The sequence below is a fragment of the Eriocheir sinensis genome, chromosome 28 (genome assembly GCF_024679095.1).
Source record: "Eriocheir sinensis breed Jianghai 21 chromosome 28, ASM2467909v1, whole genome shotgun sequence".
In the NCBI taxonomy this organism is placed as follows: Eukaryota; Metazoa; Arthropoda; class Malacostraca; order Decapoda; family Varunidae; genus Eriocheir; species Eriocheir sinensis.
In genome coordinates, this window is record NC_066536.1 from 17,336,889 (window position 1) to 17,361,714 (window position 24,826).

Below are 24,826 nucleotides of genomic sequence, written 5' to 3' on the forward strand. Positions count from 1 at the left end.
GATACAGAGACGGGGTGAACTGGCCCGGTCTCTCTCTCTTAAACAGGCCATGCATTTGCCTAAAAAGGCCGACTTTAAGGCCAAACCCATATTTTGCCAATTTTAATGCAATTAATCAATACAATATGATGAACCAATTTAAAGATAAATTATATATTATGCAAGCAGCGTTCAGACACAACGTAAATAGAAAGAAGTGGTAGAACATAGGTCACACTGACACACCATAATAGGAATATCTTTATAATAATAGTTACGTATCTGTACTCACCAACTTGTTCTCTTCGAAGATTTTTTGATGAACAGCAGCAGTTCTAAATTCTTTCTCCCACTCCTTATAATTCCTTCCATAATTGTATTCAGTCTTCCATTTTCCCATTGTAGCTGTGTCGGTGTAGGCTTTGTAGGCAACTTCACACTGTAGTTACAGTGTAGTACACGGTGTGAGGTGCAGACCGTAGGGCAGCTAAGCGAAGACTAAGGTTTTTTGACCGACGTGACGTGTTCCTAACAAAGTCCCGACGTGTCTGCGACGAAGTTTTCCCTTACTATAAAGCATTACCACATAGTCTACGTTGCTAATTCCAGTGCTACTTTGGTGAAAAATATAAACAAGTACAAATGTAATTCATTACAGATTTTTCGTGACGAATCGAAGCCCAATACTTTGATAAAAATCAAAGGAATTTACAGTAACGGGGTTACCAAATACACGTCCCGCACAAGAATCACGTACCGTGGCCCTCTGCCCCCCCTCTCTCTCTCTCTCTCTCACACACACACACACACACACACACACACACATATATATATATATATATTTATCTACTTATATATAGATATATATATATATATATATATATATATATATATCCCTTCTTTTCTTGAAACAAATTACGTGCATCTCAAAAAAGGCCCCGAAAAGGCCAGACTGAGGTTGGCCTCAACAGGAAATAAAACCGAGGCCAACCTTCTCTCAAAAAGGCCCATTTGGCCTTTAAAGGCCAAACCTGGCAACCCCTGAGGCACTGCCAGCCTCTGAGGGGCCACAACGGTCAAAACCGCTGACACCGCGGGATTAGTGTTGCCCCAGGCAAGGTGCCTATATTCAGAACTAACATTACCCACACTGTGCATGTACTAAGGCCAAACGACTAGATAGCAATCGTAAGTGTGTATACGGTGTACTGAAGTCAAACGATTAGATAGCAATTATGCCATCTACTAAAACAAGTACTAAAAGCATTTTTTTTTACACGTTGATGTTTCACTCTAAAAAATATTTACTTATCATTACTGTGTATATATATTTTTACTTTCATATATGTAACTTCTTGGGAATAGTAGGCGCTGGGGCTGCGTGAGTGAGGGACGTCAAGCTAAGCAAACTATCTTTTTTTGCAGGCTTTGTGCTGCTCTTCGGTGGCATAGCCCTCGCTCTGGGCTGCCTGCTCGGGGTGCCGGTTGGTCTACTGGTCAGCAGGCAAGTGGCGAGGAGAGCCACAACGTCAGGTGAGACGATAACCTTGTCGCACAGGGAAAATGTTGCTTCACTTCACGATCATTCGAGTCCAATCAGCGCAGATCATATTCCAAAAAATTACCTCGTTCACTATTACTCCATGATGAAGCACGTAATCTCGCTTTGAACTAGAAGAAAACTTACGGTATCTATTTTCTCCCATGACAGGTGCGGCCGCCACTCCCAGCGCGAGTAAGAAGTTACTACCCGCTTAGACACAGACAGCTCATGAAATTAACCCAGCCATCGAGTCGTGCGCAGTTAACATATTCGGAGTATCTCCACTCACACGATGTCAGTCCCATAATCTGAGAATACACAGTCGCCCACGCGCAGGATGATGACGTCACATGGTTCACATCGGTGATTCTAGACCCTTACTTAACTTTAGGCTCCCGGATTGTTATACAGAAAGCTAAAATAAGAAGGATAACCCATGCGTGACAAATAGACGGACAAGTTAAAAATAGTAGGAAATCACGGAATCGTGTGCGAACAGAGTGCGATGACTGTGAATTCTTAGACTGTCGTCACGCCTGTGCTCTAAGGACACGAGCTGCGTTCCTTTATCTTGGCTGTTAATTAAAACATCATGAAGTGGATCCATCCTCCATCGGGCAGCATATTCTGCTAGCTTTGTAAAAATGTCTATCGAACACGATTCGGTGCCGGTCCCAAGCCCGGTTAATGGGGAGGGTTAGCATGGGGAAAGTAAATTAATGAAAACACCCTTCAACCTTTGCTGAAAAAAACCCTCGGTGATAGTCTCAAGCCCGTCAAATGGAGAGGGGTGCTTTAAACTGTGAGGAGTGTAAAAGAATGAAAACATCCTTCCAAGACCATAATACAGCGACTCCGTACAGAGGAAGGAAAGTGGTCGAGATAAGATATAAACATTTACGCACACCATTTTCTTTCTCGTTCTCTCCATCTTCCGTTTCTTCAGTCTACCCTCCTCGGGCGAGCAGCCGGGTGGCCCTTCTACGGAGGCGAGGTGGACCCGTGGGGTCATCCTCGCTTAGGGCCACCCCTCCGTGGTCAAGTCGACCAGTCGGCTGCTCGCACGAGTCAGCTACGGGTGTCTGGTGGGCGCCTGCCCAGAGAGCCCGTGCCTCCGTCGCTGCTCGCCGGCTTCCCCACACCCGCCGTACGCCAGCGGCGGGTTCCCCCCCGCGACGGGCCGTCGCTAGACAAAGGCCCGTTCCTCCTTTTTAGGGGGAGAATCCTAAAAGAAGAAAGAAGAACCGCTACAATACAGTGGAACGCTAGCACTCCTCGGGCGAGCAGCCGGGTGGCCCTTCTACGGAGGCGAGGTGGACCCGTGGGGTCATCCTCGCTTAGGGCCACCCCTCCGTGGTCAAGTTGACCAGTCGGCTGCTCGCACGTGTCAGCTACGGGTGTCTGCTGGGCGCCTACCCAGAGAGCCCGTGCCTCCGTCGCTGCTCGCCGGCTCTTACTCGTGGCTGTGGCGGTGGCGGAGGCTTCCCCACACCCGCGGCACGCCAGCGGCGGGTTCCCCCCTGCAACGGGCCGTCGCACCGACAAAGGCCCGTTCCCCCTTTTTAGGGGGTAAATCCTTCACCACCACCACCGCTACAATTGGTGCGCCTGCGTGATGCAGAATGAGACCCGACTGGTGCCCCTCACCTGCAGGGTGGACTGCATCATGGCCTGCCGGGTGGCCAGAGTGCTGCAGCGCGACGCGGAGGGCGTGGCGCCGGAAAGACTCCGGTTAGCCATGGCACAGGGCGTCGAGTGCCTCCACAACAACAGGTGGCTAATCGGCACCACTATTGCTGCCAACACCAGCCGGCACGCGGGTGGCGAGAGCCGGACCGCCCGCACCCCACCTACAGGCCTTCTGCCCCCTGGGAGCCCTCCGCCGCAGTGTTCACTGCCACACAGCTGCCCGCCAGCAAGGCGCAGTGCACTACCGCGGAGCTGCGTCAGCACGCCTTGATGGCCATGGCGCAGGTCACTGAGCAGGGCGCTGCGGTGTACTACACTGACGGCTCGGTCGACCCCGACAGCGGGAGGACGGGCGCCGCCTTCGGCACTGGTGGACGGCAGCGGGCGTGGATAACATCAGACCACTGCTCCTCCCTCCAAACAGAGCTAGTGGCAATCCTGCACGCCCTCGAGCACGCACAGCATCGCCAAGAGGACACCGTCGTGCTTCACACAGACTCCCGGGGGGCCCTGCAGGCACTACAAGGCCACCCCAAGGACAACGCGGGCCTCATCACCGCCATCCTGGGCATCCTGCAAAGCCTTGCAGCGCAAGGCAAGCGGGTGCGGCTCCACTGGATCCCCAGCCATGTGGGAGTCAGAGGGAACGACGCCGCCGACGAGGCCGCCAAGAGGGCAGCCAAAGGCCCCACCGTCACCAAACCTGTGCGGCCAAGTCTGCAACAGGCCAAGACACAGGCCAAACACGCAGCAGTCCACCACGCCCACCAGCAGCTCCGAGAACTGGAGGGGACAAAGAAACAGGCAGCCTGGTACGCTGCGGCCACCGCCTACACCCAACTGGACGCCGCCTACCAGCAGCGCAGGGCAGACGACGCGTTGCTGCAGCTCCTCAGACTGGGCTACTGCACCAGGGAGGAGCTGTACGACGGCTTCGATGGGCGGATATGCGAGCACTGTGAAGAGCGCGCCCGCCGCCCCCTGGTGCACTACCTCCTGTCTTGCCCAGCCACCGCGCGCCTCAGACCAGCGCCAGCGGCTGCCGCCCATCCTGCAGGAGACGGCGGGCCCCTGAGGCGGTGTGAAGCCAAGGTCGCCCTCACGGTCCGACACACCCCGACACAGGTCCTCCTCGAGGTGCTACGGGCGGCACCTCTCCCACGGTGACCAACGCCCGCACCCCGCACAGCCGGGCGACGTGAGCCGCGCTGACAGCGCTGCCACAACACCACGCCGCTAGCCTGCACCGCCACCGAACACCCCCGACAGCGGCGGGCCGATGCCCGCTTTGTCCAACTATATAATATTGTCTACGTGTAATTATTATGTATCCGAGCATGTGCATGCAATGGATGCAAATCACGGGCATCACATAATATTGTATAGTTGCACAATAAACCTCTACAAAAAAAAAACCGCCCTACCGTTGTAGTCTTCCTCGACCTCGAGAAGGCTTTCGAGCTGGCAAGTCCTCGGGCCGTGCACGCCGCTCTCGTGCGGAAGGGGGTGCGGGGAAGACTGCTGGCCTGGCTCCGGGACTACCTGCAGCACCGCCGCGCCAGTCAAGTTCCAGGGCCTGAGGTCGAGCTCCCGGGAGTTCGAAAACGGGACGCCACAGGGCGGCATCCTCAGCCCCCTCCTCTTCAACCTGCTGATGGAGCAGCTGGTGGCCCTGCCCTTCCACGACGGCACCGTCCTTCTGAGCTACGCAGATGACCTCGCCCTCGTGGTCACCGGAAGGGGCAACAAGCTCAGGGGGACGCAGCAGGCGCTCGACCTCATCAGCGGGAAGTGCGAGGAGCTGGGGCTCAAGATCTCGGCGGAGAAGTCCCGGGGCATGATGGTGAAGGCGGCAGACCCAGCCTGGCAGCTCCGCGTCCAGGGAGTCGAGCTGTCCTTCACAGCCCACGCCACCTACCTGAGGGAGAGGACGCAGGCCAGGCTGAACGTGATGCGGGCCATGACACGACCCACCGCGGGCGCCACTTTCTCCGTCCTGCGCCAGTACTACGTGCAGGCTGTCCGCTCGCTGGTGGACTACAGCGCTCCCGTCCTCGTAGCGCTCTCCACCAACCAACAGGAGCGGCTCGAGGTGGTGCAAAACACTGCCATCAGGACCATGCTGGGGGCACCGAGGTGGTCCAGCGCATGCGTCATGCAGAACGAGACCAGTTTGCGCCCTTCCATCAGAGTCCAGCAAGTCATGGCCTGCCGCGTGGCCAGGGTGTTTCACCGTGACACGGAGGCGTGAGGCTGACGCCACTTTCTCCGTCCTGCGCCAGTACTACGTGCAGGCTGTCCGCTCGCTGGTGGACTACAGCGCTCCCGTCCTCGTAGCGCTCTCCACCAACCAACAGGAGCGGCTCGAGGTGGTGCAAAACACTGCCATCAGGACCATGCTGGGGGCACCGAGGTGGTCCAGCGCATGCGTCATGCAGAACGAGACCAGTTTGGTGCCCCTCTCCATCAGAGTCCAGCAAGTCATGGCCTGCCGCGTGGCCAGGGTGTTTCACCGTGACACGGAGGGCGTGGCGCAGAGGAGGCTGCGGCTCGCGCTGGTGCAGGACGAGACGTTCCTCCGCCGCAACCCGTGGCTGTTTCACGCACAGCTGGCCGTCCACAGCCTCGTCCGCATGGAGGGCTGGCCCTGGCCACAGGCGGACCTCCCTGCCCCCACCTTCCGCGCCCCGCCCCCGTGGGAGCTCCCCTCCGCAGAGTTCACCGCCACTCAACTCCCCGCCAGCAAGGCTGTCTGTCCCACCGCTGAGCTGCGGCAGCACGCCCTCATGGCCATGGCTCGGGTCACCGAGCCAGGCTGTGCGATCTACTACACCGACGGCTCAGTTGACCCAGACAGCGGAAGGACGGGCGCTGCTGCCATCACTGGCGGGACCGAACTGGGCGTGCGCACCCCCGACCACTGCTCCACCCTGCAGACCGAACTGGTGGCCATCCAGCTGGCCCTGGAGCACGCCCACCACCGTCAGGAGGCCACCGTGGTGCTGCACACTGACTCCAAGTCGGGACTACGGGCCCTCCAGCAGCCGCAGCCCAAAGACGACGTGGGCCTCGTCACCGCCAACCTGGGCAGCCTCCAGAGCCTCGCCGCGCAGGGGCGGCGGGTGAGGCTCAACTGGATTCCAAGTCACGTGGGGGTGCTGGGCAACGAGGATGCCGACGCGGCCGCCAAGAGAGCTGCGGCGAGTCCCCAGGTGACTAAGCACGTGGCCCCCAGCCTGCGGCAGGTGAAGACTCGAGCCAGGCGCGCCGCAATCCAGGCGACCCGCCACACACACCAGCAGCTGGAGGCCAGAAAGAGGCAGGCGGCATGGTACGCTGCCGCCACCGACTACCAGCCGCTCGACGCCTCCCAGCAGCAGCCCAGGGCGGACGGCGTGCTGCTGCAGCGCGTCAGGCTGGGTTTCTGCGCCAGGGAGGAGCTGTACGACGGCTTCCAGGGGCAGGAGTGCTACCACTGCGGGAGAAACAGCCGCCACCCTCTGCTGCACTACCTCCTGTCCTGCCCGGCCACCGCCGCCCTCAGAACACAGTCGCCAGCACTCGCCCAGCCTGCAGGCGGCGTCCTCCTTAGCAAACTACCGTCCTATTGCTTTACTTTCTTGTCTATCTAAAGCTTTTGAATCAATCCTTAACCGGAAGATTCAAAAGCACCTTTCCACTTCCGACCTTCTATCTGATCGCCAGTATGGGTTCCGCAAGGGGCGTTCTACTGGTGATCTCCTAGCCTTCTTAACTGACTCTTGGTCATCCTCTCTTAGCCGTTTCGGTGAAACTTTTGCTATTGCGCTGGACATATCAAAAGCTTTTGATAGGGTCTGGCACAAATCTTTGCTTTCAAAACTACCCTCCTACGGTTTCTATCCTTCTCTCTGTACCTTTATCTCCAGTTTCCTTTCTATTTCTGCCGTGGTAGACGGTCACTGTTCTTCTCCTAAATCTATTAACAGTGGTGTCCCACAGGGTTCTGTCCTATCTCCCACTCTTTTTCTGTTGTTCATTGATGATCTTCTTTCCAAAACGAACTGTCCTATCCATTCCTACGCCGATGATTCCACTCTGCATTATTCAACTTCTTTTAATAGAAGACCCACCCTTCAGGAACTTAACGACTCAAGGCTGGAGACTGCAGAACGCTTAGCCTCAGACCTTAATATTATTTCCGATTGGAGCAAGAAGAACCTGGTGTCCTTCAACGCCTCAAAAACACAGTTTCTCCACCTATCCACTCGACACAATCTTCCAAACAACTATCCCCTATTCTTTGACAACACCCAGCTATCACCTTCCTCAACACTAAACATTCTCGGTCTATCCTTAACTCAAAATCTCAACTGGAAACTTCATATCTCATCTCTTACTAAATCAGCTTCCTCGAGGCTGGGCGTTTTGTACCGTCTCCGCCAGTTCTTCTCCCTTGCACAGTTGCTGTCCATATACAGGGGCCTTGTCCGCCCTCGTATGGAGTATGCATCTCATGTTGGGGCTCCACTCACACAGCTCTTCTGGACAGAGTGGAGGCTAAGGCTCTTCGTCTCATCAGCTCTCCTCCTCATACTGATAGTCTTCTACCTCTTAAATTCCGCCGCAATGTTGCCTCTCTTTCTATCTTCTATCGATATTTCCACGCTGACTGCTCTTCTGAACTTGCTAACTGCATGCCTCCCCCCCTCCCGCGGCCCCGCTGCACTCGACTTTCTACTCATGCTCATCCCTATACTGTCCAAACCCCTTATGCAAGAGTTAACCAGCATCTTCACTCTTTCATCCCTCACGCTGGTAAACTCTGGAACAATCTTCCTTCATCTGTATTTCCTCCTGCCTACGACTTAAACTCTTTCAAGAGGAGGGTATCAGGACACCTCTCCTCCCGAAACTGACCTATCTTTCGGCCACCTCTTTGGATTCTTTTTAGGAGCAGTGAGTAGCGGGCTTTTTTTTTATTAATGTTTCCTTTTTGTGTGCCCTTGAACTGTCTTCTTTGCTGTAAAAAAAAAAAAAAAAAAAAAAAAGACGCGAGGCCAGGGCGGCCCATCTCGTCCGCCACACGCCCAGGGAGGTGATGCTGCGGGTGCTCAGGGCGGCACCCCCGCCCCGCTGACCTGACCTGCCCGCAACACACTCACCACCACAGGAAGAAGTCTGTGAGCAGCACAGCGCTCACACCGACACTCTGATTCCCTCACCGGCGGGCTGGTGCCCGCTTTGCATATGGTATTGTATATGTTTTTTTTTTTCTTCTTTTTATCATGTAATGTATGCAATTTATGTCCAATAAGCCATTAACTATCTAACGTTCTTCCTCAATGGAGTTACCACTGGTTATTAGTTGTGTCTTTTAACCTACAAGGCGGCTTTAACGGACCCAAACGGCGTTGTACCAGCTACAAAGTATGCTGCCTCGAAAACACACAAACAGAAATGTTTGGTTTTCGCTGTAGCGGCCTAGGCTGCCGCTACAGTATTGATGGCACCCACAGTGGAGACTCTGCAGGACCATAGCTGGGCGTTATCGCGATACTTTATCGCTGATAACAAAATCGGGTTATCGCCCATCCGCTACTTATTTGGATATATCGGTATCTTCGTTACTTTTGTAACCAAACCAGCGATAATCGCTACTTTTTTCCGCCTCTCAGAAAAAAAACTTTGTCTCCTCCCTACTGCCCATGCTCAGACCAGCAAGCGTAGACATGTACAGTCTAACAAAGCTTTTTAGCCGTAATTAAGAGTTGCTGGAAGGCTGAAACAGACATACAGTACCACCATCCTCGCTGTTTCTAGAACGACACTCTGTACATGTAAATACAACTCGTACAGAGTGTCGTTCTAGAAACACCGGGGATGGTGGTAGTGGTACTGTACGTTTGATTCAGCCTTCCAGCAACTTTTAATTACGGTTAAAAAGCTTTGTGAGACTGTACAGGTCTACGCTTGCTGGTCTGAGCATGCGCAGTTCACGAGAGACCAGTGTTTGTAAACAAAAGCGCCATTTTTGACGGTGGGGACGCCAAATAACACACCACCGGCTCAGGCGTTTCTAGTATTACCGTCCATATGTACGTGTCAACGTGTGGTTTTCAGGTTTTGTAAGTTTTCTAAAATACAGATAATAAAATTTTGAATTCATCTGTTTTTTATTTGAAATATCAATATAGTATCGTTTTCGCCTATCGGACTTATCGCTAGCTAGTATCGGAATTGTGGATTAATATCGGGTATCGGTTATCTGTTATCGCCTATATTTGTGTTGCCAGTTAACGAATATCGGTTATCACCGATAAGGCTTTCCATTATCAATTATCGGTTATCGGGAATAAGGTTTTCTGTTATCGTGCCCAGCTATGCAGCAGGACCTTATTGGAGTGTGTCAGGCGTATGCTGCCACGCACGATATTGTCTACAACACCACCAAGACAGAGTGCATGGTAGTGCCGCCGCCACACTCTTGGGTGGACTACCAGACATCAGCGTGGCTAAGTGGGAGTGCACTTACATTTGTGGATAGATTCACATACCTGGGCCATGTCATCAACAGGGAACGGTCCGATGATGATGACATCAAGAAGCAGACCACCAAGCTCACAGTCATCGGCAACACGCTGCTGAGGAAATTCTCCTTTTGGCAGCACGGAGGTGAAGTTGGAGTTATTCAGGAGCCACTGCTACTCTCTCTACTGCAACTCGCTGTGGTCGCGGTATAGGGCTGGCTCCATGAACCGTCTTAGGGTCTGTCATAACGACATCCTCAAACGGCTTCTGGGGCTTCCTAGATGGACTAGCTCATCCCTGGCCTTCACTGGGCACGGGATGAACTGTCTGGCTGTGCTGCGTCGCCACGCCGCGTACAGTATGAGGAGTAGAGTGGAACAATCTGGGAACTCCATCATCGCCACTGTCAGACAGAGCTCAGCCTATGTATGTGGTTCTAAGCGGCGGGAGTGGCTGGGCCTTCTGTACGTGTAGAATGTACATAAGTGTGCCGTGCACACGCATATATACGCGTACGCGTAATCATAAAGCTGTCATCTATATAAGTGTATATGTATCTCGATTTTGTTCTCGTTCGTTTACTTGTCCTGTTCTTTATATATGCCAATGGGCGATATAAAACTATTATTATTATTATTATTATTATTATTATTATTATTATTATTATTATTATTATAACCTTTAACACCGTAACAAAACGTGGCTTCCCACGATCCTCTGATGTGATCCTACTTGGATGAAAGTCATCCAGACAGAGATTGTTGCAAAGTTAAAGGGACAGGAACTGGGGATGGATGACATGCGCCTGTGCCTGTATCCGTTGATGCAATATTTAATCGAGAAAACTTATGTTGCGTTGAGTTTTATCACGTCAGCATGTAGCTACACCTACATGAACACTATGCACACAACCCAGCCACTGCCCACTGCATGGGGAACCTGTGGAGACCTGGTCATGCAAGTGAGAAGGGTTGCCGTGCTGTGATTCGTACATGCAGTACAATGAAATATTACGATATGCTAAGTTGTGCCTCCGTTGTATAATGGTCAGCACACCTAACTACGCTTCCGGGTTGATCGATAAATGGATACCTCGGGAAATCTGGGGAAGGTAAACTGTGGTTACCCGGGTATCACACCTGCCCTGTGTCCGGGCCAATATCACGGAGATTAGCACCGAGGCCATGCTCAGCTTTAACGTATGTCCTGTGCCCCTAACGTTACCTTCATAAGCTTGGGGCATACGCTACAGCAGCGCGTGGCCTCTATGTTCATCTCCGTGATTTTGGCCCTTGAGTTTGTGATGGGAAATAGCCCATTATCCGGGACACAGGGCAGGTGTGACTACCGGGCTGTCACATTACTTCCCCCAGGCTTCTCCAGGTACTCAATTATCGACCAGCTCGAAGGGGAGGATGAACAGCTGGGTGGGCTGCACGCCGTCTGCCCGGGCCAAGATTCGAACCCGAGCCCGCGAGCTCGTAGCTAGGCATGCTAACAACTTCATCACGGACGCGCATAATATGAAATATATAATATAGTGATGGCCTAAAATTACTGATAACCACTGATGAATAAGTCAATATGATACAAATATACAAACTGATACAAATGTACTAAATGATATATATATATATATATATATATATATATATATATATATATATATATATATATATATATATATATATATATACTAACAATGATACAAGTATACTAAATTATATAATAATACTAGCAATGATACAAATATAATAAATTATATAAATACACTAACAATGATACAAATTTACTAAATTATATAAATATACTATAACAATGATACAAATTTACTAAATTATATAAATATACTATAACAATGATACAAATTTACTAAATTATATAAATATACTATAACAATGATACAAGTACACTAAATTATATAAATATGCTAGCAATGATACAAATATACTAACACTGATACAAATATACTAACACTGATACAAATATACTAACAATGATACAAATATACTAACAATGATACAAATATACTAACACTGATACAAATATACTAACAATGATACAAATATACTAACACTGATACAAATATACTAACAATGATACAAATATACTAACAATGATACAAATATACTAACACTGATACAAATATACTAACACTGATACAAATATACTAACAATGATACAAATATACTAACAATGATACAAATATACTAACAATGATACAAATATACTAACAATGATACAAATATACTAACACTGATACAGATATACTAACAATGATACAAATATACTAACAATGATACAAATATACTAACACTGATACAGATATACTAACAATGATACAAATATACTAACAATGATACAGATATACTAACAATGATACAAATATACTAACACTGATACAAATATACTAACAATGATACAAATATACTAACAATGATACAAATATACTAACAATGATACAAATATACTAACAATGATACAAATATACTAACAATGATACAAATATACTAACAATGATACAAATATACTAACAATGATACAAATATACTAACAATGATACAAATATACTAACAATGATACAAATATACTAACAATGATACAGATATACTAACACTGATACAGATATACTAACAATGATACAAATATACTAACAATGATACAAATATACTAACAATGATACAAATATACTAACACTGATACAAATATACTAACAATGATACAAATATACTAACAATGATACAAATATACTAACAATGATACAAATATACTAACACTGATACAATTATACTAACAATGATACAAATATAGTAACACTGATACAAATATACTAACAATGATACAAGTATACTAACAATGATATAGATATACTAACACTGATACAGATATACTAAGTGATATAAATATACTATACTACAAATATAATAACAATGTTATAAATAGGCTACACTTTGACTTTTTTTTAATGATTGCTCCCTCCCTGTACAAGGGAGGGGAGCACGGGCTATTGCCAAAGGCCGACAGACCGCCTCTATCAGCGATCTATCTATCTATCCGAAGCCGGCCCGTTAAGAGGGAAAAGATTGCTCCCTCCCTGCACGGTCTGTCGACGAGGACTGGCGTGTCTCTGCTTTGACATGTTTTTTTTTTAAGATTTATCCCCTTGTATCACTAGGGGAACGGGCCTTTGTCCGAAGACGGCCCGTTAAGAGGAAAAAGATCGCTCCCCCCTGCACGAGGGAGCACGGGCCGAAGCCAAAGGCTTAGGCCGACAGACCGACAGACAGGACAGGATGCCGACAGACCGACTCTATCGGCGATCGAAATCTAGCCGACCAAGTCGGTCTGTCGACGAGGACTGGCGTGTCTGCTTTGACATTAATATCATATTAATATAATATGGTATAAATATAATAACACTGATGTAAATATACTATATATGATATAAATACCATATAGCACATGATATGAATGTAACAACAATGATGTAAGTATACCACGAAATAAATATCGTGATATCGATATAATATTGTGACGGCCCAGATTTACTGACAACTGCTGATGAATAAATCATTCTCAGGAGCTGTTAGGTGTGGGCCGTCTGGGTCCTTGTATTCTTATATTCATGTGTATGATGCGCTTTTTCCAAAGCAGCTTTTCAGCTATATAGCCTACGATGATTTTACTGAATTCAAAAGGAAATAATTTCACTTTCTCGATAAACCAGTCCTATCTTTCTGTTGTCAATCTATCTGACCATGACCTGAGCACGCGACAGACTCGCGATCACCAACCACTATACCCTCTACGGATGAGTCTGGAGCTCGAGTGAATGACTAACTTTATTTCTATGGTGATGTAGTTCGGGACTCTGTGATATTAATGGTGACCACTGTTTTTTATTCCTCATATCTGTCTATCTATAATGCAAAATACAGTAGTTGTCGTACTAGTGGATATAGGAGGTATATAGGTTATGGAAGTAATGGTTGTAGGGTAAGGAATTAGAAGAGACATCAAGAGAAAGAGGAGGAAGAGGAGAAGGCAAAGAAGAAAGAGGAGGACAAGAGAAAATATAAAAAGGAAGAACTACAGTATTTTGCATTATAGATAGACAGATATGAGGAATAGAAAAACAGTGGTCACCATTAATATCACAGAGTCCCGAACTATACCACCGTAACAATAAAGTTTGTCATTCACGCAAAATAGTTTAACAACGTATTTCGCCATTCCCACAATAGTTTGACACAAGATCTTGGTTTGACATAACTGCAGATTAGATTTTCGTTCGCCTCGTATTTTTCAATTATCCTCCGCTTATGCGAACAGGCGGGCGGACGACAACGACGAGGCATTGTTCTGCAAGGAAAAATTATACATATACTGTTCTGAAGGTGGCTACAGGCCTTACAACGTACAGTACACTTGCCATGGGGGCAGGGGATGTAGAGGGTGAGGGGTGTCACATTAATGGTGTTTGTTGTTGTAACATTTGTAGTATTGACTCTACTTTTCTGCCGCAGTGTCGTTAGGATTGTAATTTGTCCAACTATTTTGCGCTTGTCTAACATACTGCTATACTGCTGTACTATTTTATGCATTTGTTTCGAACAATTTCCAATTGTTTCAGCGCTTTGAGCTTTGTCATAAACCACCGATTAGCTGTCTGACTATAAGTCAAAATACTGTACCTCCACCATAATTATTAAAAGCCTACTACATCTACTGACACCAACACCATCACCACCCTATCCTACTCCATCACACACACACACACACACACACACACACACACACACACTTCCTGGTGTAATGTTTACCTTTCTGTTCAAGTTGTAAAGGTGCCTGCCAGACGTGACCTGTGCTGAGGGTGGAGCACAAACACAACTGGTAAAAGACTCCAGATTTCAGAGATGCCAAGTCTCGCAGGCGCACTATAATGTTAAATTCGCTCAAATTTTCTGCCAAACTGGGCATTTCAATGACAGACACAAGCACTGAACACCCTCTTCTCCGTCTTTGGCCTTTGTTAACCATGGAATCTCCCATTCCCATAATATATTCTAATACTTTCCTCCCGAATCATAGTGTCCTTTCCACTATACATCCTGTTGATTCACTTCCACGGCAGAGTGAGCGTATCAGACTATCTTCAAAACCGAGGGTGAGGCGAAGACAGCACCCAGGCACAGCGACCAACTGACGGCTTGGCCCGCCGAGATCCCACGGCCAAGGATACACTGCAGGCCAGCGTCTCGCACCATTCTGTTCCATCCCGAACGCGCCACCCGTACCCATAGTTACGTGACTAGGGCATGTGTATAATGGTAACTATACTTTATTACGCAATGTTAACCAAAGTTGCATCAACTGGTTTCTTTATTGACAAAGTTGGACATTTTGATACCAAACTTCTAAATTATCCTATTTCATTGCCACACAGCCATTTTACTGCCAAAAATGGTTAGATTTGGCAGTGAAAAATACCAGATGGCAACCCTGCCAGGTTAGGGCACTCCTCGGAAGGACAGCTACGGCAGCTGGAGACAGCCGAAGGAGGACTGCAAGGTGGTGTTGGCCCCCCTTCCTTCCGGGTAGATGGGAGCAGACGGCGGCCTCGGGTCCGACCCACAACACGGGCGGTGTAGGACACCTCGGCCCGTTCCCGATCCGAGGCAACGGCGGGATGGGAAACGGTCCACTTCTCCGCCAACTCCTCGAAGTGCCAATTAAGCCACACGGGTCACCGGCGAGTTCTTCCCTATAGATAATTGTAAGTAGTCTACTGTTTCTGAATAAAAGCTTCAGTCGATTGATCTCTCTATCTACCCGCTAAGCTTCCATACGTGAGTGGTGGATATTATGCACGAGAGGGAGGGTATAGGGTCGACTATCCGATGAGGTGCCACTCCACTAAACCAACTATCACCACGTAAATCGCTACTCTCTTAAACCAATCATTTCTCACTCCCAACCCCTACTACTACTACTACTACTACTACTACTACTACTACTACTACTACCATTACTACTACTACTACTACTACTACTCTCTCCACGCGAATCACCACCCTCTCAAGTTTTTATGCACCCTCCCCTGATCAGCTGCACAGGCTTATGACCTTCCAACCCACCTCATTCACGGCTCTGTCCTGGGATGAGCGAGGGAGACAGCGTTGCAGGAGAAGCCAAAACCTGTTTATTCGCTCCCCAAGTGGCTACACACCTGCATTGGTAATAGTTGCGGCTCAATGGAGAGGGGGGGTGATGGGGCTTTGGGGGCATATGACTGGCAAATATCCGCTCGTATTAGCCCAATTTTTATTTTGATTAGCACAGCCTCCGTCCCCCCCCCCCCTCCCTCCAGCACTGCTCTTCTGAACTTGCTAACTACATGTCTCCACCCCTCCCGCTGCACACGACTTTTTACTCTAACTCATCCCTATACTGTCCAAATCCCTTATGCAAGAGTTAACCAGTATTTCATTATTACATTCCTTTCACTAGTAAACTCTGGAACAATCTTTTTTCATCTGTATTTCCTCCTACCTACGACATCAATACATCTCTCCACCTAAAGTTGACCTCTCTTTTGGCCACTTTTCTCCACTTTTTTTATTTTATTGGAACAGTGCTTAGGGGCCTTTTTTCATTCATTTGTTTTTGCCCTTGAGCTGCTTCCTTATTGTAAAAGAAAAACACTGAGGTCTTCCCCCGCATCCTCACCTCGCAAGGGATCCCGGGCCGCCAGAAATCGCTTGAACACCTGCCCGGAGCGACAACGTGGCAATGCTTCGCCAAAACGTGCACACCTTTGCAATAACACACACACACACACACACACACACACACACACACACACACACACACACACACACACACATACACACACACACGCCAATATTCCGCTTGTCGCAGGCAGGTGAAGATACAAGAGCTCAGTTTCTCCTCACTTCGTCCACAGTGTACAGGTAAAGAACAGCGTCGTACGTAGTGAGTAGAACACACACACACACACACACACACACACACACACACACACACACACACACACACACACACACACACACACACACACACACACTTTGTTTTGTGGTTAGAGCGACTACTTACAAATCCGTGGACTTAGGCTCGATCCCGGCCCTGGTTAGTCGGCGTACCGCTCACCCATTAACCCAGCTGTTCATCCTCCCATTCAGCAGACTGGTATATGAATGGATACCTGGGGAAACCTGGGGAAGGTAAACTGTGGTAATCTGGATGTCACACTGGCCTGGCCGTGTTCATGCCCATCAGTCTCAAAGGCTTATATGACGGGGATGAGCACCAAGGCCACGTGTAACTTGGCTTATGTCTCCAACTATACCTTTAGCGTTGTTATCATCGTGTTATCGTTGTCATTATAATAGGTTTAACGCTTTTCGTATAACAGTTGCACAGAGACGAGATGAAACTTAGGCTGGGACACGCTAGATACAGTTGCACAGGACTTTTTTTTTCATGGGTGAGGATGCGATAGTTCACAATTACTTTCCTCAATACACCTGCACACTCCTGAATAACTGGAAGCTGAACACCTGCACAATACAAACACGCACGGGCTGGCAAGGAAAACGTGGCAACACACACACACACACACACACACACACACACACACACACACACACACACACACACACACACACACACACACACACACACACACACACACACACACACACACACACACACACACACACACACACACACACACACACACACACACACTATTATTATTATTTACAAGTTAGATGAAACAATTATTTATCAGCCATTTTCTGCCCTTGAAAGCAACAATTACCGGAAGCACAGCGTCCTACAACTGTCCGTGCGTGAAAAGCCAACAAAGGAAGGTGGCAGGCGGCCGCGACTCTGCATGATGAGGTGCACATCAGGTGGGTCTTCATGTCTGTTGAAGTATTGCTTTTTTTTCCTGACACTGAAAAGTGAGCATTTGATCGACCTGCCGTGGGTATAGTGATGGAGTGGATGAACCTTCAGCTCTATTTGTACATTTCTTGAAAGACATACTTCTTCCTGGCGGTGACAAATGACAGTTCTATCAGCGTGGGCGGCGGGGGTGTGGGGGTGCCTCTGGGCCTGGGTGAGCACGGGCGTGGACGGGCAGGTGCCAGGGCAATTATACTCCTCCCTGGCTCGCATGGAAGTCTTGTTTGACTTCGACGAGCATCTCGGCGAGCTGCTGCTTCAGCTTCCCGAACACCTGCCCGCTGCCAACAGGTGAGCGTCTGCGTAACACCGACAGCCACAATGGTGAGGCAGCGAACATACTTGTACATTCAGAAAGTGCAGAAGTGTGACGTTCTCTGGGGACCAGAAAAGGTACACTTAATGCCGAGAGCTACAACGGTGAGACAGAAAAGCATCCTTGTAGACTCGAAACATGGCAGAAATATGATCCATTTTAGGCAGCAAACATACTTGTATATTCGAGCGTTAGCAGAAAAGTGACCTCTTGCAGATGGATGGAGACGAACACAACGCCCACCCACAAAGATGAGAGAACAAAATATTCATGTGTTAGCATAATGACAGAAAGGTGACCAACTCTAGGCAGCGTAGTGTACTCGTATGTTCCAGTAGTAGTAACGGAAATACGGCCTCCTCCAGGTACCTAGAGACGTACACAAACCTCCAGAGGGACAGCAGCCTCTCGAGGGAGGTGCGCGGCCACCCCCTGCACGTGTACCTGCTGCTCAAGAGGCTGGTACTCTTCTGGCACCACATCTCCCCGGCGCTGCAGACCTACACCAGCCTCGGTCAGTTCCCCTCACCATAGTAGTAGTAGTAGTAGTAGTGGTGATGGTAGTAGGAGGAGGAGGAGTTTCGCAATACATATTGTTTTCTTTTTTTTTAGTATATATATATTACATGTGCAAATTCTAAAGATGAGGATTAACAATATCATCTTCAAATGTCATAACAACATGATAATGATATAACAGCACGACTAGTGGCAGAAACAGCGTCAGTCAGCTCCAGAAGTTGTGGTGATAGTATTAGTATTCCACCCCCAACCCCGCCCCTTTCTGCCCCATCTTTCCCCATCCTGTTCTGCCTCATCCTCCGCACCACCGTTGCCAGATTATCGTACTCAGAGCCGCGTATTTGCCGGTTTCTGACCCATAACTGTTGTCAAGAAGCACCAATAATTAACCATTCAAACGAGAACCATATATGAAGGCAGTTATTTGGGTGATGAAAGCAGTTTTGGGGTCGGAAATCGACAAACATAAGAGGCAGAGTACGACAATCTGGTAACGTTGTCTGAGTCCCCACCCCGCCCTTCCCCGCATTGCTCCAACCCGCTAAACATGTCCACCACCTATCCCAAACCCAACAGAAGGTCCGTGCCGGAATCTCAACTCAGAATGTGACCACTGGGCCATGAGGGGAAACTGTCTCCACTACCGAATCTACATGTTGCAGAACTGTGCCCCGGCGTGTGGTTCATGTCCTCTCCCAGGTGAGTGTGTGGCGGGGGGATTGGGGGGGGTGCTGTGGTGTGTGTGTGTGTGTGTGTGTGTGGGTGTGGGTGTGAATATGGTGGTGTTTGTGTAAAAAAAAAAAAAAAAAGAAAAAAATGAAAAAGAGAGGTGAGTGTTATTACGAGTGAGAATTAGGGGGTGATGTGCTGGATGTGTGATGATGTGCTACGTGAGTATGTTGGTGTGTTTGTATATGAAAAGGACGAAGAAAATGTCTGAAAAGAGGAAGGTGTTAATACGATCAGACACCATGCAGAGAGAGTGAGAATGTGGGGTGATGTGCTGGGTGTGTGGTGATGTGCTACGTGAGTATGGTGGTGTGTTTGTGTATGAAAAGGACGAAGAAAATGTCTGAAAAGAAGAGGGAGATTTTAATACGATCAGAAACCATGTAAAGAGAGTGAGAATGGGGGGGTGATGTGCTGGGTGTGTGGTGATGTGCTACGTGAGTATGGTGGTGTGTTTGTATATGAAAAGGATGAAGAAAATGTCTGAAAAGAGGAAGATGTTAATACGATCAGACACCATGTAGAGAGAGTGAGAATGAGAAGATGAGTTTAAGATGTGAGCTTCCTCCTCCTCCTCCCCCTTCTCCTCCTCGACATTCATAAGACCCACGACGGCTTAGAGCGGTTTAAACTGTGGCCTCACCCTTCATTGCCCTTCAGGACCTCTAGGCAGTAATTCAATGTGTGTCTTGTCTTGTATGTAGCTATAAATAGATGAAGCTTAAAACCTTCAACTTTAGCACAATCTTCTGTAAGCCCTGTTTAAATAAAATAAAAAAAACTTAAGGTGGTCGGTCGTGGTCATGTGTGGCTGTAGTGGTGTGCTGTGTGAATGGGACAGTCTGTAACGCTGCTTTACTTGCCATAACCCAAGGACTAAAAGAGCGGGCGGCGAGGATGCTGAAAAAGGCTGGCGAGATGGTGATGCCCTCTGAGGACGACCTTCGGGGTGCTGCCAACTCCCTCGCTCGTCTCCAAATCACGTACCGTATCCCCATCGGCAGCTTCATGGCCGGCCGCATACAGGACACCCCGAGCTCTGCAAGTAAGGGTCATATTCTTTAACATTTCCGCGCCCCAGCACACAAGACTTTCGTAGGTGTTGTGGGCATTTCCAGTAGTAGTTTTATGACCCTGGTGGTAGTTTGATCCTTCTGCTGTACCGTAAACCTAAAAAAAAACAGCATTGGACTCCGATTGATCCCCTTTTTGGCCTCTGATAATAGATGGTGTGAGGGGTGGAAGCGTTTGACAATACCGATCAAAGTCCTCTCACACATATCGCAAACAAGAAGGCCCTGGAGGAGGATCAGAGGAGCTTTACGTGTAACAGAATACCCCAAAGATGATGCTCTAAAAAAGTTTTGACGGCGAGGAACAGCCAGCTTGACGATTTATAATGATTGATGTGTTCCAGGGCTTACCGTGGAGGATTGTGTGCAGGTGGCGGCGGCAGCTCACCACTTCAAGATATACGGCAACGCTTGGCTGTGGTACGACTACTGCCAAGCTGCGGCCCACACGAACCCACGTCTGCAAGAGGAGATTATACTACGCAGAGATGAGTTGGAAGAGGAGGTGAGGAAGTGACTGTCTCTGGGAAGGAAGGAAAAGAGTAACAAGGGAGGAAACGGGAGTGTGAAAGGGAGTTGAGAGGGATGGAAAAGAAGGATAATAAGAATGGTATTGTTCCTATTCGTCTATATTCTTACGGAGAGCTGCACATTGTCATCTGTTGTTCCCTTGGAGTGACTGTGAAATATCTATCGTTGTGAGCCCAAGATCCGACCTGCATGGCAAACGTATCTATACAAATCATCGTCAGATCCAACTTGTAATGTCCTGTGCGTCTTTTTTTTGTCCATGTGTTTCATGATGAGGTAATTACTCCCGTTTTTCTCTTCCCATTCTCCAGCACGACATGAAGTTCGTTTATGGCGACGTGGCGTTCCTCCCGCACCGCCTCAACGAATCAAAGTCTCAGAAGCCGTGGGATACCGAGTTCAGCCAGTTGTGTCGCGGCGCCTACCCTGAGGTGAGAACCAAGCCCGTCAAGAGGGAACACCAGGAACCTCCTTTTGGAGTTCCTGTGTCTCAATAGGTGCAGATATACAATTATGGGCACTAACACCCCTCTTTCTTTCTCCCCGCTAGCCCTACACCATACAAAAATACACGAGGGCCATAGATAGGGATAGTTTGGCCATGAGCTACCAAACGTTATGCCTCTATGCTGGTCGGCCTCTGTCTCCTATATCCAACGCTTCTTCCTGAACGCATCCTAACCGACAATATTGAGACATGGTAGAGTAGTGCGTTTGTGTTGAGAGAGAGAGAGAGAGAGAGAGAGAGAGAGAGAGAGAGAGAGAGAGAGAGAGAGAGAGAGAGAGAGAGAGAGAGAGAGAGAGAGAGAGAGAGAGAGAGAGAGAGAGAGAGAGAGAGAGAGAGAGAGAGAGAGAGAGAGAGAGAGAGAGAGAGAGAGTGGCTAATCAGGTCCTTAGCTCCATTTCTTGATCTTTTTGATTCACAACAATCCCCTCGCCCTCTTTCTCCTCTCTCATCCCGTTCCCTTCCATTTTCTCATTCTCGGCGTCTCAAATGTTTGGGGGCTGCTGGAGAGACAGCGTATAGTGTCCGCACTCCTCTCTTTCTCCCTGTTTCGTCTCTAGAGAATAATAATAGTAATGTTTGTGCTCACTAGGATGGCAAGGAGCGGCGATCTCTTCAGTGTTACTTCAACAACCGCGGCTCCCCCTTCCTGATGCTGCAGCCGGTGCGTTACGAGCAGCTGCACCACGACCCGGAGCTCTACCTCTTCTACGACGTCATCTCCGAGGCTGAAATCAAGATCGTTAAGGACATCGCCAGACACCGGGTGAGTGAGCGAGCGACGGAACACGAGTGATATTTGCTCTTGACTCGTATTGTTAGTCTGACTTCGTGTGTTGCCTCTGCATTACATTTTTTTTTATTTAGGTAATTGTTCTTCGTTTACATTCGTTAGGGTCAATCTTTCAATTATTTCAGCCGTTTTCAATGCGGTATCGTTCACTTGCAGTCTTTTTCTCCCAGTTCATAACCTTTAGCAGTAGTAGTAGTAGTAGTAGTAGTAGTAGTAGAAGTAGTAGTAGTAGAAGTAGTAGTAGTAGTAGTAGTAGGAGGAGGAGGAGGAGGAGGAGTAAAAGGGGGAGGAGTAAAATAACCAGGAGCAGAAGTCGTAAAAATAGTAGATGTTGCGCAGTAGCATGGCACAGCAACACCAGTACCATAATCACGCCTGACTCTCTGGATCCAGCTCAAGCGATCCACGATGATTGACCAGCAGACGTCCATCGTGACGGAGGAGCGCGTCTCCCACACAGCGTGGCTCAAGAATGGATCCCACCCCGCCCTGGAGAGGATAGGCCGCAGGGTCTCCTACATCACGCAGCTCCACGCTTTTGAAGACACGGCGGGGATTCCATCAGCGGATGACCTACAGGTGTGTGTGAGAGGGGGAGGGGTTGCGACGCGGGAGGCAGGCCAAGGACAAAATTATCTAGCAAACAAGCCTGTACTAAGCGCCTATAGACAGGGTCCAGAGAAACATTGATGTACAAGTCAATTTCACTTCTGGCGTCCTGATACTCCCTTCTAGAAATTTCTTGTCTTAGGAATTTTGTTTTAACACTGGTATATATTTTGAAGAAAAAAAATCTATATCCAGAAGGTCACCTACCTTGAAAACCTGTTAATGTCTAACCCCTAAAGCCCAATTGTCTGCTTATGTTTTCAGGTTCTAAACTATGGCCTTGGAGGGTTTTATGCTGCCCACAACGACGTCTTTTTCAAAGACTTGCCCGAAGAGCAGGTAACGAAACCTCTCTATTCTTTCCCTCTCCAGCACGGCATATTTTTCTCACAGTTCAGGGCGTAAAAACGAAGGGGTCCCCTCTACTTGCACGGGAGCAAGGCAGAATGGGAGGCACAGGTGTCACCCCTCAGAGATATTCGCTCACAAAAAAAACACTGATATAAACCAAACAAGTTTTTCGCAGTCAAACACGAAATTTAATGTTTCCATACCACACTTTAAAGCAAATAGTTCATACCACACTAGTTTTCGGTTATCATGTGTCCTGATACATGTTTAATGGTCTTAGATGAATAAGATAGTTGAGTGCAGAGAGCCTGAAGTGAAAATTAATCATTGGTAAGTCAGTACTAGCTTTGAGGGGAACACTAATGGAACACAAATTGAACACTGAATATAAAACTAACCCTGAATTACCTGCACCCTTTTTAATATCTATCTATCTATCTCTCCGTCTATCTATCTATCTGTCTATCTATCTATCTGCCTATCTATCTATCTATCTACCTATCCGTCTATCTATAAATTTATATATCTATCTTTATCTATTTATATCTCCATCTGTCTCCCCCCAGTGGTCTAACAAGGTCGACAAGTACCCGTCGGGGGACCGTCTTGCCACTTGGATGTTCTATGTGAGTATTCATTTTTTTTCTTGCCTTTTCCCTTCCCTAAACACCTGAAATAGCTTTATAGTCTTAATAAAACTACTGCAAGAACTTCTACCAGTAATGCCACTCAGATTCCTCCTTACTTTGTTGTAGTATGAAATAAGAAATAAACTTGTCAGCAAACCAGGAACAGACGCCATAAAGTATTGCATAGTATAGTTTATTGAGTAAATTTACCGGCAATGCAAAACAGACGTTCTTGTATTTCTAAAAAGAAAATCCCTGAATCTGGCTCTGCACGAAAGTTTTCTTGTCTTTACGATTAGCATTCAGTCATCTGTTCTTGTTGTGGCCGCAGCTAAATGACGTCACTGCTGGGGGCAACACGGCGTTCCCTTTGGCCGGAGTTGCTGCCCCCGCGGTGAAGGGCGCTGCCGCTTTTTGGTTCAATGTTAAGAAGAACGGAAAGTTTAACACGAGGTCCCGGCACGGTGGCTGCCCCGTGCTCCTGGGACAAAAATGGGGTGAGCTGGTAGTCTGTTGTAATCCAATCTTAATTTACTATATCACTTTGCTGTGACATATACACGAAATTCAAAATGCTGAAAACTTCGTTGTAGTGCATGGTTAAGCGGTGACTCCGAGGTGGGTTATTGCAGTAATCCTGTTGTGGGTTATTGCATCACTTTGCTGTGCCATGTGAAAAAATAAAACAATGCTCGAAACTTAATTTGCAGTGGCCAACCGATGGATCTACGAGCACGCCAACTTTCTGCGGCGTCCGTGCAGCAAGGACTCGACGGAATGACTATCGTGGGACCCACACTTAGCACTTCTTCCAGGGAGTTCTGGGGACAGCTCTCAAAGGCGTCTCGGTGCGCACATAGCTGTACTGGAGAGCAGCAGTGCAGGGTGTTTTATGCAAATGTAACGAAATGTACAGGCTAAGATAATAAAAACTCAAATACTTTAATGCCTTTGTTAATGTTTGACTTTTCTGTGTCGCAATGTTGGAGTAAGCAGATATTTACCGCTTAAGTAGTAGTAGTAGTAGTAGTAGTAGTAGTAGTAGTAGCAGTAGC

General features: G+C 48.0%; 4 protein-coding genes across 6 annotated transcripts in view; all 4 read left to right on the forward strand.

Moving 5' to 3' along the window:
* Nucleotides 1-2,250, forward strand: part of LOC127004657 (uncharacterized) — a 9,840-nt gene extending 7,590 nt beyond the window's left edge. For both annotated transcript variants that reach the window (XM_050872720.1, XM_050872721.1), the window contains 2 exons: nucleotides 1,405-1,512; nucleotides 1,691-2,250. In XM_050872720.1, coding sequence (XP_050728677.1) covers nucleotides 1,405-1,512; nucleotides 1,691-1,737 — 155 coding nt within the window. In that variant the 3' untranslated portion in view covers nucleotides 1,738-2,250. The remainder of the gene's footprint in view (nucleotides 1-1,404; nucleotides 1,513-1,690) is intronic.
* A 146-nt stretch (nucleotides 2,251-2,396) lies between these two features.
* Nucleotides 2,397-4,389, forward strand: LOC127004658 (uncharacterized). The gene has a single exon (XM_050872722.1). The coding sequence runs from the start codon at nucleotides 3,482-3,484 to the stop codon at nucleotides 4,376-4,378; it is 897 nt and encodes a 298-aa protein (XP_050728679.1). The 5' UTR covers nucleotides 2,397-3,481; the 3' UTR covers nucleotides 4,379-4,389.
* Nucleotides 4,390-4,865: 476 nt separating this feature from the next.
* On the forward strand, nucleotides 4,866-10,378 carry LOC127004653 (uncharacterized). The gene is made up of 2 exons (XM_050872709.1): nucleotides 4,866-5,303; nucleotides 5,581-10,378. The coding sequence occupies exons 1-2, from the start codon at nucleotides 4,866-4,868 to the stop codon at nucleotides 6,841-6,843; spliced, it is 1,701 nt and encodes a 566-aa protein (XP_050728666.1). The 3' UTR covers nucleotides 6,844-10,378.
* Nucleotides 10,379-10,524: 146 nt separating this feature from the next.
* LOC127004654 (prolyl 4-hydroxylase subunit alpha-1-like) lies at nucleotides 10,525-24,717 on the forward strand. Of its 2 annotated transcripts, XM_050872710.1 has the most exons (15): nucleotides 10,525-15,051; nucleotides 15,168-15,497; nucleotides 17,555-17,658; nucleotides 17,821-18,004; nucleotides 18,395-18,543; nucleotides 19,128-19,250; nucleotides 20,155-20,325; nucleotides 20,698-20,858; nucleotides 21,196-21,315; nucleotides 21,982-22,155; nucleotides 22,576-22,761; nucleotides 23,056-23,130; nucleotides 23,709-23,768; nucleotides 24,103-24,268; nucleotides 24,482-24,717. In XM_050872710.1, the coding sequence occupies exons 3-15, from the start codon at nucleotides 17,640-17,642 to the stop codon at nucleotides 24,550-24,552; spliced, it is 1,659 nt and encodes a 552-aa protein (XP_050728667.1). In that variant the 5' UTR covers nucleotides 10,525-15,051; nucleotides 15,168-15,497; nucleotides 17,555-17,639; the 3' UTR covers nucleotides 24,553-24,717. The 2 variants fall into 2 exon arrangements, with proteins under 2 accessions (XP_050728667.1, XP_050728668.1); XM_050872711.1 differs by lacking the exons at nucleotides 10,525-15,051; nucleotides 15,168-15,497 and adding an exon at nucleotides 16,587-16,695.
* The last annotated feature ends 109 nt before the right edge of the window (nucleotides 24,718-24,826 follow it).